Source organism: Ursus maritimus, unplaced genomic scaffold (genome assembly GCF_017311325.1).
Source record: "Ursus maritimus isolate PB19 unplaced genomic scaffold, ASM1731132v1 scaffold_15, whole genome shotgun sequence".
NCBI classification, from domain to species: domain Eukaryota; kingdom Metazoa; phylum Chordata; class Mammalia; order Carnivora; family Ursidae; genus Ursus; species Ursus maritimus.
In genome coordinates, this window is record NW_024423897.1 from 25,526,127 (window position 1) to 25,539,859 (window position 13,733).

At 34.7% G+C, this 13,733-nt stretch overlaps 1 protein-coding gene across 2 annotated transcripts in view; it reads right to left on the bottom strand.

The window, feature by feature from the left end:
• The window catches only part of NDUFS4 (NADH:ubiquinone oxidoreductase subunit S4), a 113,892-nt gene that overhangs the window by 33,115 nt on the left and 67,044 nt on the right, over positions 1-13,733 (bottom strand). For both annotated transcript variants that reach the window (XM_008692541.2, XM_008692543.2), the window contains exon 3: positions 4,647-4,819. In XM_008692541.2, coding sequence (XP_008690763.1) covers positions 4,647-4,819 — 173 coding nt within the window. The remainder of the gene's footprint in view (positions 1-4,646; positions 4,820-13,733) is intronic.

Below are 13,733 nucleotides of genomic sequence, written 5' to 3' on the forward strand. Positions count from 1 at the left end.
AGAATGTGGTTCTCCCTCTGTTAAACTGACAAAGTTTTCTTGGACTACTGGTCTGCTTTTGATAAGAGACTAAAAAATTCTTTTTTTCTTTACCTTTTTAAGTAATCTGCCTAGAAAACAAAGATTTTATCTTCTCAAAATAATTTCCTGTGTCTCATGTTGTTTTTATCAGGTCTTTAATTACTTAAGAATACTGAATCTTCCCTATTAAAACAGCTAAGGTTATTGTTTTATAATGACTTAACTTTTTCTATTTGCCTTCCAAGTCTTTAATTGTCACTATGGTTAACTGGATAACTGTTGTTTCACAGTTACCTATGATCCTACTTGACCAAGTGTTTTCTAACCTATGATATTTTTGATCAACTTCCCACAAATCAAACTCCAAATGAAGTATTTTTGACCTTGAACTAAATTTAGGATTTTCTAGAGGGTCCCGGAAAAACTGGAAAAGATTTGTATTCTCTCCTTATAAAAAGAGAGATGTTAAACTAATTAGGCTTATTTGGGATGTTAAATGACAGGAGATGCACTGTCAAAGTATAAAGTCTTCTTTATGTTGTATTTATATAGGTATGTATTGTTAAGTGTTCTAAAAATTATACAAAATTCTTAGAAATCTGATGTCCTGGTATAATGTTATCATTTTTTAAAAGATTTTAGTTATTTATTTGAGATAAAGCAACAGTGAGAGAGCAAGTGAGAAAGAGAGCATGAGCGGAGCAGGGAGAGGCAGAAAGAGAAGCAGGCTCTCTGCCAGGCAGGGAGCTCGATGTGGGGCTCGATCCCAGGACCCAGGGATCATGACCTGAGCCGAAGGCAGCCACTTAACCAAATGAGCCACCAAGGCGCCCCTAATGTTATTATTCATAATTTCACTTATTATCTTAAAATGTTGTGTAACACAGAAATAACCAAATTTCCTTGTCAATTCCATTATAAGAGACTCTTCTCAGATCTTTAACCACAGAAATACTTTAAAGTCCTACGTCATTCAGCGAGATTGTTTTACTCTGATGCTTAAGTGTTCCTGCAAAAGTGCTACATTTTTAAGGAGATTCATGGAAAGGATTTTGACAAGGACGGGTTTCGTTTTTTTTAAGATTTTTATTTTTTTAAGTAATCTCTATACCCAATGTGGGTCTCAAACTTACAACCCCAAGATCAAAAGTTGTATACTCTACTGACTGAGCCAGCCAGGTGCCCTGACAAGTACAAGTTTCTGATAACTAAAATCATAAAACTGAACTGGGTAGGAATTTCCACATCTATTTATTAGAAAAAACTGGATTCGAGAATTACTAACATGGCAGGCCTCACAGGCAACTTTCAGGGCCTTGAGTTCAAGCCCCATGTTGGGCATAGAGCCTACTTAAAAAATAAAGAATTAGTAACATGGGACTGATTGAGGAAAATTTAATTTTTATCATTTCTTGTTTGAAATATTGCTGGTTCTTTAATGTTTTGTTTTTCCCGGTTTGGCAAAACTTTTTATCTTAAACAATTTATGACTTACAACAATTTGGTAAAGTACACCTTTGTAAATAAAGATGAAATTCTTGAGTATTCTTTTTTTTTAAGTAGGCTCCATGCCGAATGTGCAGCCCAAAGCAGGACTTAAACAAACAACCCTGACATCAAGACCTGATCTGAGATCATGAGTTGGCTGCTTAACCAACTGAGCCACCCAGGCACCCCATGAATATTTTTTTCATAGTAATATAGTTTTTTACATAACTTAAAATCTGTTCTCCTTATAACAAGACACGATTGGAAATATTGGCTATGTCACCAAGCCTTTGACTGGAATGGTTTTCAAGTAAAATCTGATGGCCTGTCCCTCAGAAGCTTCTGAGAGCTCAAAGATTCCTTATGAAAAGTTCCAGGAAAGCAGTCTTCAAAAAGAGCTTATATGATCAGTCACTATTCTCACTGCACTTATATCAACAATCAGGCCAAGTTTACTGCAAATAAATTAGTTTTACTATTATCTTTGGTTTAAAAAAAAAAGTGGAGCTCATTGTATAGGGTAAGATAATGTTTGCACCTTTTAAACGTTAGATTCTGGTCCTATTAACTGTTTTTGAGGTTTTATATGCCTGTAAACTGGACTACATCCTGAATTTTTTTAGTTCCCTCAAATATCTGGCTATGCTCTCTCTCTCTCTCTCATGCTCTCTCTCTCAAATAAATAAAATCTTAAAAAAAAAAAAACAAAAGCTGTGAGAACTTCAAAGTGGTAGCTGGGAATAATGCTAATGCCTTAAATTTTAATCATCTCTCTCAGTTAAACTGAGAGTCTAATCCAAACGGGGGATGGGAGGGGATTGTTAAAAAAAAAAAAAAAAAATCAGCCCAAAATGGAGTCACTTGTGCTAAGCCTCACATCAAAAAAACAAGACTTCATACCTAAACTAACTGTAGTTTCAACCTCTCCCAGAAATGTAATCTTAAACTACTCAATCCTAGAATTTCCTAGTCAACAATAGTATGGTAATCGACCCAAAAGACCCCTTCTGTCCCCAAGAAAGACGAGGTGATCGTGCTTTCCTTGTCTCTACCCCTTCTGCCAATAAAAGTCTTCCATTTGGGGGTGCCTGGCTGGCCTAATCAGTAGAGAATGTGACTGACTTTTGATTGCAGGGTTGTGAGTTCAAGTGCCATGCCGGGTGTAGAGACTAATTAAAAATAAAATTAAAACAAACAAACAAACGAAAAACCCCCAGTCTTCCATTTTGTATAGTTCTTTAGAGCTCCTTTCTATTAGCTAGATGGGATCCTGCCTGATTTATAAATCACTGAATAAAGCCAATTTGATTGTTAAATTTATCAACAAAACTACCCAAATGCCATTAATAAACAGTACAATGGATGAGTCTTGCATATAGAAGAAAACACTAAATCTCATGTGACGGAAAGAGTAATCACGACATTTCAGGGGCGCCTGGGTGGCTCAGTTGGTTAAGCATCTGCCTTCAGCTCACGTCATGATCCCAGGTCCTGGAATAGAGCCCTTTCCTGCTTCAGGCTCCCTGTTCAGCCAGGAGAGTCTGCTTCTCCCTCTCCCTTTGCTCCTCCCCCCGCTCTTGCTCTCTCTCACACTCTCAAATAAATAAAATTTTTTAAGAAATGAGTAATCATGGGGGCGCCTGGGTGGCACAGCGGTTGGGCGTCTGCCTTCGGCTCAGGGCGTGATCCTGGCGTTACAGGATCGAGCCCCACGTCAGGCTCCTCCACTGTGAGCCTGCTTCTTCCTCTCCCACTCCCCCTGCTTGTGTTCCCTCTCTCGCTGGCTGTCTCTATCTCTGTCGAATAAATAAATAAAATCTTTAAAATAAAAAAATAAATGAGTAATCATGGCATTTCAAACACTGAGTATGGACACCTAAAGAACTATGCCTACATACTATTTTGCCAAATAAAATATAATTCTATTTTTTAAAAGATTTTTATTTATTTGAGAGAGAGAACACGCTCCAGCAAGCAAGAGTGGCGGTGGAGGGAAAGGGAGAAGCAGATTCCCTGCTGAGCAGGGAGCCTAACACGGGGCACAATCCCAGGGCCCTGGGGCCATGACCTGAGCCAAAGGCAGGGGCTGAACCAATTAAACCACCCAGGCGCCCCTATAATTTTATTTAAATTGGAACATGGCACATGTTTTTAACAAAAACTCTCCCAGGTACTTTGATAAGAAAAGATGTTAAATATCATCCTTTTCTAAAATAGACATAATTTAAATGGATAACCACTTTCAACTGCAGACTGGACACATACAGTGTTCTAAGAGTCTCAATAAGACTGATAATTTTCTATCTTATCTGGCTATTTTCTCTAGTAGCAGCAGCTTTTAATCAGCTAGAGGCAGTCCTGCTATTTAACATTTGAGTTTTATTCCACCACAGAGATTTAGGTCACTGCTTCACTGGTGCCACAGAATTTATAACCACTTTATTCCAATGTTCTGTAAATGCATTTGTTAATCACAAGATCGCAAGAACTTATAAGTTTCCCTCAAAACAGTTAATTTCTTTTTTTTTTTTTTTAAGATTATTTATTTATTTATTTGAAAAGAGAGAGACAGCCAGGGAGAGCAGGAACACAAGCAGGGTGAGTTGGAGAGGAAGAAGCAGGCTCCCAGTGGAGCAGGGAGCCTGATGCGCGGCTCAATCCCAGGACCCTGGGATCATGCCCTGAGCTGAAGGCAGACGCTTAACGACTGAGCCACTCAGGTGCCCCAAAACAGATAATTTCTAAACTATTCTCCTTACAAACAAATGACAAAAAAATTAAAAATAAACAAAAGTGTTATTAAATTATTAACACGATTCATACATCATATCAAACTAATATACATCATTTGGGACCATGCTAACAGTGCTCACACTGTCAGCCATTTGATCCAATAAACAGTACTCTGAAAAGACTGTTTCTAGAATTTATTGTGTTGGGCCACACTTACATGAATACTAAATATATACACATGTAAATGTAATATATGTCTGTCACTGAACATGGCACCTATACAAATGGTCTCAAAAAGTACTATCAAAGCATACTCTACATGAAAAAGTTTACACTTCAATATATGTACAAGGAAAATTTACAAAGAGCAGAAAACAATATTCACATTAAACCAAAGTACTCACGTTGATGCCCAACCCATCAAAGGATTTTCCCATCGCTCCCTGGTATCAAACTCCATCTTCCATTTCTTTGTGTTATTTACTCCAGACTGCATGTTATTGCGAGCAGGAACAAAGATCCTGACTTTTCTAGTTTTGATATGCTCTTCTGGAACACCAGTTAAAGTAGTGATATCCTACAGAAAAACAAGCAAACACATTTCTAACAGCCCATATACACTCTGATGTACTTTTGCTGCTTTGTATATTCATGCAATTCTATTCAGATTTATAAACTGGGGGTTTTGTTTTGTTTTTTTTTAGATTTTATTTTTATTTATTTGAAGAGATAGAGACAGCCATCGAGAGAGGGAACACAAGCAGGGGGAGTGGGAGAGGAAGAAGCAGGCTCATAGCGGAGGAGCCTGATGTGGGGCTCGATCCCATAACACCGGGATCATGCCCTGAGCAGAAGGCAGATGCTTAACGACTGCGCCACCCAGGCGCCCCTGGGGTTTTAGCTTTCTGACTTCACTACTCTTTTACCCTATAAATTGTTATTTTGATATCCGGAAAAGGTATATTGGGAGGAGTGTTAGGGTACAGTGGGAAAGGGTTCATGAAAAAATTTAGGTCCCTTCTGTCCAACAAAGCATTGGTAATTTCTGAAGAGTTTGCTGGTAGAAGAGCCTGTCATCAGTAGATTCTTATTTCTTGAGCTGGTGTAACTAGTAAGCAGAGAAAAAATGTGAATGGATATTAAAAGGAGATATAAAAAATTAATAACTTTTAAATAGGAAAAAATCTATTACCAGTGATTTCTGTGTCAAACTGCTTACAACGCATTTCCTTTAGAGGAAGGCCTAAGCCTTTTGGTAAACAAAACCAATTAACAACTTTAATTAGGATTTTATTTCCCTTTGGTGAAATCTACTGAAAAGAAAATAATACATCAAATCTATTCTGAAAAAGTAAGCCAAAAAAGTCACACAATTTTTGCAGAAATGTGAAATGAAAACAATGGTAACTTTCTTGACTCTTCTTAAAATAATTTTATCCAGTAACAAATGCTCAAATGATAAATGCATGTAATTTTGATGCCCCAGATTAGACCTATTTATCAAATATAGTAGCAATCAGGACACAAAACAGTAAAGTAATTCAGAGTTTAGGTCTCCATTCAGTAATGGCAGAAATACTTTATTTGATCAAAGTAAGATCATATCAGCGTTAACCATATTCTTATAAACAAAGCATAATAACATCATGGTTCCCTTAACTTTAAATAACTGGTTAAAAACAACACAGTTAATATGAAAATGATACCAAATTTGTGAAAACCAGAAAATTTTGTGAATTTCAATTTCATTGTAACATATCCGCTAAAGAAGACTAATGTTTATTTATAGTTCCACTCTAAATGCTATGGGCCAAGTAGTGTTAATACTTGGTACTGCAATATGTACTGGGAAAATACTAAGTGTATTTCTGACTGCACTCATCTTCCTACTCACAGATTTTTAAAAATTGTTTAAAGTTATTTTAGCTGGCATCCAATCTTCTGCTTAACATAATACCTTTCCACCTGCACCAATAATTAATGAGGTGGGGTTACTTTGTCACAGCTTGTCTGTTCGGAGAAACTACCAAAATAATCCATATAAATATTTATACAAATATGCACTTCAAGGATGTACCTACATTTTAAAAGTTTCTTTGCATACAGGATAAAATAAAAGCAAAATAAGTGCAACTGGTTCATAATTTTTAAACGTATGAATGTTAAGTTTTAACTGATAAACTTTGTCAAGTTCAATTTCAAAGAAATTTCAGGAATGATTATACTTGATGACTTTCTGAAGCGTATTTCTCTACTCAAGAGCTGAAAGAGACTCCTGGGAAGTCCTAAAAAATCTGTCACATTAATTTATTATTTAATATTATGTATCTTTATATTAAAGTCATATTTCCTCAGCTAGAGTTGAAGTGGGATATAAACAAACAATGTAAGTGTGTTACAAAATTACAGGGTGAGGCATCAGTTCCAAATTCCACAGCAAACCCTCTATAGCGAGTTCATAAAAACTAAAGCTATAAGTTAGCTACTCTTTAAGACTTTCAGGAAAGGAAACATATTAAACTCAACACTAATTAGCTCAGGAAGATGAGATTATAGGAAACATTTACTTTTTCTTTATAACTGTGATGTATATATGCCAAAATAAGAAAAAAGCAATAAAACTTTTTAAAAAGGAAATAGCATTTCTTGATTTGTACTATTAACATAAAAAAGGACAATGATTTTTTTTTTTTTAAGGATGGAAAATCTCTCTTAAGTGGCTATAAAATGTTGCTAAGCTCTTTTTATTTTGAACAACTATCTATCAGTGCTTCCATGGCTTCTGAAAGAATGGCATTTTTTTATTTATTGATACCATTCCCCAATTTAAAGTTGGCACTGGCACAAATAAGTTCCTGAATTTTGAAGCCTAAGTTGTCCTGACACAGAATCCCTGTTTTTGCCTGCAGAAGACATGTAAGGTACTGCAGCCGAGTTGAGCTGCTGCCAGAGACTGAGGATGAAAAGGCTTGGCATCTCTCACATACTTGACACCTAAAGGGCACAGAAGCTCTAAAATTCCTAGTCCCTGTAGGCACACTCTTAGTCTAGACAAACTGATTTCTCACACTTTTAAAATGCATTACGACACTATTGTTATCATTTCATCCACACAGCTTCAGCTAGTGACAGAAGAACCTGTCCTTTAAGCCACATTTCAATGGGCTAAAAGCTCCCACTCCAAGATTCCATTAAAACAATGTAATACTTGAAAAGAACTATGAGGCACTATGTTGAAATCTTTACTTGTGTTTTGAATTCTTTGCTCTCCCTCAAAATAAATAATAAAACATCTGCAAACTAAACTATATTGAACCAAAGACATTATCTCTAGATTTCTACTTTGGTATTGCAATATGGATCACCTGTGGTTTAAAAAAAAAAAAAAACACTTATAAAAGATACAAATGCTTTGAAGATGTCAATATTGTCTTTTACAGATTTCTCACTTTATTGGTAAAATATTTATAAATAATAATTCATAATTTTCTATTACTACAAAAAAGCTAAATCACATTGGATGAGTAAGAAGCCTTCAAGTTTTTACTTGAAGAAACTCAAGACTCATCAGCTAATAATTACCTATAAATCAAGTTACCCTTTGGATAATATACACTAATTTACTGAATTTTAAAACTTTTAATTTTTAAACAGATTAAAGCATAAAAATTATTAAAGAATGTCACTATCTTAAGTTTCACAAACACCATCTTAGGTACAATAATGTGATTTTAAGAAACAGTAATGATTTGTAGACTGAAGGGCAATCAAATATTTGCTACTGAAAAGATGCGTATCATAATTCTGAAGTTCCACTCTTTCAGCACCATCTCTTCCACAGTTTTAAATTCTGGAAGAGCTTACAGCTGACTTTCTATTTCACAGGTCTAGTTAGATGGAAGAAGAATTAAAAAAATCATTAAGAAAGTATATGCCAGCATATGTAAATGACCTTTATTCTTTCAAATACCAATTTCCATTATAAAATATTAGTTTTCCATATAAAAACTGTATGATTCGGTTATCAACTGTCCCCATTTATGTTGTGTGAATTCAACTTTTTTTTTTTTTAACAAAGGAAGCAGGGAACAAGCAATGGGAAGTTGGTGTCAAAATGCAGAAAAACCTCCCAGCAAGCTTCTTGCAACCACCCAGGATTTAGAGTCTTGCTGGTCGCTCTCTTTTCAATACCAGAATTTCACACATTTCAATGACTATTATGACTTCAAAGAATCAAATTTTCATCATTGTCCGTCATCTGCCGGTTGATTTGTATAAAGGAGTTCTTCTGCATGCACTCCAAACAAAAGCCTCCTTACTTTTGTGGCTATATATCAAGTTTAAAAGTTTTGTTTGTGACAGTTGTGTCTTTGGTAAATTAGGGTAACACTGAAGGAGTGCAGCTGCTCTGCAGGAACCTCCTTTTTGGCACCATTTCACTTAAATAAAAACTGAATAATTAGCTTCTGCCTTTATTAAACCACAAAAATGCCACTGGCCTTAGTAATTACTTCCAGTTGCCCCACCCACTTAACCTTAATAGTTTACACTTGTCATAAACAGAAATAAATGAAAAAGGTTTTTGCGACTTTGGGGAATTTTTGATACATCTCCCAGTACATCCAGAAGAGCCAAAATTTTAACCAGGCTTTTTGGTAATAAGTTCACTAAATTGCATGTATGGATCAAGACTGAAAAGTTTTAATAGAGCACATACTGGAACATTAAGTACAAATATTGTCATAGAAACTTGTTCTACTGCAAGCTTTTAGTTACCAATTATGTATTTAAATTTATTCCAGGGCTAAAACTGATCTAAATTTGAAGACTGCGTTTATATTCTACTTCAACCATGAAAGATTTTAAAAAGAAAACAATTTTAGATCTGTAATAAAAACTTCCTTTCAAGTACCCTACAGATACTTAGCACAAGAAACTCATTAAATGGTCTCATAAATAATGAAGGACATTTTACGAAATAAATTTTACAATTCGAAAAATATAGAGTTGACAGCATAACCAAATGTATTTACTTATCACAGAAGAACTTTAAGCACTTCCAAAAAGTCAGTAGCCATAAAAATTGAGATACAAATAAAAATTGCAAAAATACATTGATGTGGTAATCCAACCAGGTGATGAAACTAGTGTTGGAATGTAACATTACATTTTGCATGCTGGGCAAGGCTATCATGAAACCAAAAGTTAAGTTTTAAATAAAATGTTAAGATAGAAATAGTAACATGCAAATGACTGAAAATCATAAAACAAGTTAAAAACTAAGAATTAGAGACGTTTCTCTATCTCAACCTATTTTCATTACCTTCTGAGCAGGAGCAATGGTTAAAAGCAAAGGGCTGAGTCAAACTGGGTTAGAAGAATCCCAACCTTCAACTGTGGGCAAATTAATAAACTTTTCTTAATTCACCATCTATAAAATCAACTAAATGAGGTAAAATGATGACTAACGTCTCAGACAATAAAAAGAATGTATTATCTCATTTACTCAACATATTTTTCAGCACCTCCTATGTATTAGTTACTGGACACAATGCTCAAAACAATACAAACATCATTTCTATCTTCATGAAAATTAATACTGAACTTTTTAAAAAGGACAGGGTGAATAAATAATAGGAAGCTGGCGTTAAGATGCAGAAAAATCTATCTTCCTTGAAAACTGAGTTAGTAACCAAATTACAACAAAGGGTTTTATAATTAAAGTCAGTAAGTTGCTTCAAGTCTGGAGAGAAAAATGCAGCTTTTTAAAAGAGCTGAATATCCCATTTGTTGTCTACATCAAAAATACTGAGTAAAATATATGTTAAATTGGTTTTATTAAGTATGAAAACATACTGGTAAGCCTATGACATTCATAAAATAGAATAAGATATAATTTACCTTTATTTGTTTAACTCCAAATCAAAGATCCTACTATGCCAAGTTAATTATGCCAGAGGCTGCAGAGCATGTAAAGACACAATTTTTTCCTGAATAAAGTTTACAATTTGTGCACCCATGGTGGGGGTTATGTGTGGGGAAATAACTAAATAATCATACTGTGAAATACAATATTGGTTAAGAGGAAGGAAGTATAACTCAGATAAATCTGGAGGAACCCCAGCCACCATTTGCTACCTGTGCAGTACTGACAAGCTGTTTAAACTCTGTATGTCAGTTTCCTACTTTAAAAACTGTATCATAGAGCCTATGTCGTAGAACTGTTTGGAAGGATTGTATCAGGTTTTAAAGGTGAAAAAGTATCAGAAAATACCTGACCAAAGAGGGACAAAGAAGGTGATTCCTTCAGGATACTTATGATTTTAAAGATACTGGTGAACATAGTACCAGTATTAAAGAGAAATTTATAAAAATATATCCGTATGCTTAAAACCCTAGCAACTGTTTTCTTAACTGGTTTACCTACCAATAATTATCTATATACATATCCACTTTACATAGTTATAATATTTTGCATTGATTATTTTTAAGTATCACATCACTACCTTTTTTTTTTTTAAGATTTTTTTTTATTATTTATTTATTTGACAGAGATAGAGACAGCCAGCGAGAGAGGGAACACAAGCAGGGGGAGTGGGAGAGGAAGAAGCAGGCTCCCAGCAGAAGAGCCTGATGTGGGGCTCGATCCCATAACGCCAGGATCACGCCCTGAGCCGAAGGCAGACGCTTAACCGCTGTGCCACCCAGGCGCCCCACATCACTACCTTTTTTTACATGTAGTTACCCAGTGTTCATATTTGTTTTAATGGTCTCATTAAAAATCTATGAAGTTGATATGTCACACTGTCTTAGCCAATTGTGTCAGTCAGCCCTCTTGCTAAACTATAGACACCAACAGTTAATCAGAAATAGACAAGACCACTTAACTCATTTTCTAACTAAAATGCATTGTGCTTATTTCTTATTGCACTTTCCTGAGTCACTGACAAAGACATTTTGTAATGACTGAAACATTCCAACCACCAGACCAGAGAAGCCCAGATAGCAAAGGGAATACCTAGAAGACCACTCCCCACACATCCCCTTCCCAGCCCAGACAGGATCATGGGCTAAACACATACTGACTGCTACCCAGGATCGTATACTCTATGCTTGCTTTCTTGAATGGAACCCCCACCCCCAAACTCTCCCATTTTGCCAGCAGAGAGGCTGTTAAGGCTTGGGCCTGCCACTTCCAAAGGCTGCTGGCACCTAAATTAAATTTCTCCCTTTCTCTTTCCCAAACCCTTGTCTCTTGAGTTACTGGCTTCTCTTGCAACAAGTTTGTTCAGTAATAGTGTTGGCAAACCCAGCCAGAAGTCATGCTCTGATTTGTCCAGCCCCCTCAGGAATCCCTGGGACGGAGCAGTTCGCTGAGGCAGTGCATGAGGACACACCCATTTATTTCCTGAGTTAGTGGCTATGATAAATCAATCAGCAACAATTCCTCATTACTGAAAAATCAAATTATTTCATTATTATTACCTTTCAAGTATACTACAATGAAAATCCCAGTAAACTAATTCCTTTAATTGTCGCTGACGGCAGACTTGACAAAGTCGAAGGTTTTAAGAATTTTCATGCTCCCTGAAATGTTATCAAATTACTTTCCAAAATTGTGATCAAATTTTATATTGCCACCAACAAGGTAAGCCAACCTCTACTTACTCTCTCAAGGTACAGAAACACAGGTATATATTAATTGCCTTGAATTTATTTAGTGTGTGTTTTCACACAAAAGTATAAAGGAGAGGATGAGTTTGGTGTTTGACGCATAAAAACATACCAAAAAATTAGCAAAATTTCCTCTAAATTACCCCAAATGATGTTATGTTACTTTATAAGAGCAGCTACCAGAAGAAACCAGAATGAGAAGGTAACACTCACCTAAAATCTAATTAACTGCCCCAAATATAACTGGAATATCATACAAATATATAATCTCTTTGTAATTATAAGGACCAATGGCAGGCCACCTCAAGATAGGCCAGTTTGGCATGAACATTATTTTGAACTAAAAGCAATTAAAACTCAGCAGATTTAGGAAAAGTTCTTTATTTTCCCCTTAACTGCCTGCTTATACCCGAAAGAGAGCTATTAATGGATTCTTCTTTACCCAAGAACCTTATCTATATAATGAGGCAACTCTGGGGTTTTTTTTAAACATCTCTTCTTACATTCCCGCTAATGGTCTTTCTCCCCATTGTATCCTCAGACTCCTACCCTCTCCTTAGCTCATATAAGCATCACATTGCTCCATGTCTTTGGAATTCCATGTCTATGTGAATTGCCATGTGTACCCTACTAAATTTGATTTTCTCCTGTTAATCTGTCTCATGTCATCTTCATTCTTAGTTCATCTAGAAGGACCTTGAAGGGCAGAATAAATTCTTCGTACCCAACATAATAGTGCAAAGATGGCAAATATTTTCAGATTTGTATTGTACATAGTTCTATTCTGTAGTACATGATTTGACATATGGCATAGCCAAAGCAAGTCTACTAAGCTGCTGTTTTATGACAGAATGCTACAATCTTTTTTCAGAATGCTAGAATTTTTAAAAAATGATATAGAAATAAACTTCTCTCCCTCAAATCAGGAAAATTCATTGGAACACTCAATCACTTTTATAAGAAAACACTTGAAACAATCTTTGTTTTCTATTAACTTTGAAACAATTGAAAGTTACTAAAAAAATCATGCTTCACAAATAAATGATCAATACTGCCTCAGTGAAGACCAGTATGCTTCACTGAAGCATTCTGCGTTATTAAACTAACATTTTTTAAGTTAACAAGAAGAAAGTTATAATAATAATGATCCACTTTTTAGTAATGAAAAAGACTTTTTTGTTGTTGTTGCTTTTTAATCCAGTGCTCCAGAAGACTTTGGATTTTAAATCACTAAGTCATGTAGCTATATCGGGCATGTAGGAGCTTTTTAAATAATATTTTAAATAATATTTAATAATAAATAATATTTATATATTAATATCATATATTTAATAATATTGTTAATATCATTAATAATATATTTTATTAAATATATTCCTTAATAAATATATCATTAAAATTAATAAATATATTAATAAAATATATAACAATATATTACTAAAATAATAAAAGGACAAAATTAATTAATTAATTAATTAAAGGACAAAAAAGTATAACCACAATATACTTGGAACTCACATAACATATCACAGTTTGTAAAGATCCAATTTGTTATTTTTTAATCAAATAGTCCTCCTCATACCCTGGTAACAAATTAAAAGGTTGACATACATACAACATACATTAAAAATTATTACAAAAGCCATGGCAGCAAAGAACTAAATAGGAAATAACTGTTGAATAAATATCAAGGCAAAGCAATAGAAGGTAAATAAACTTCTTAAAATCAAGAGATGTCTTAAGCAATAAATGAAATTAATTAAATCTGGAAAGGAAGCTGGAAATAACAGAAAATAATGAATCCAAAGATAAATGCT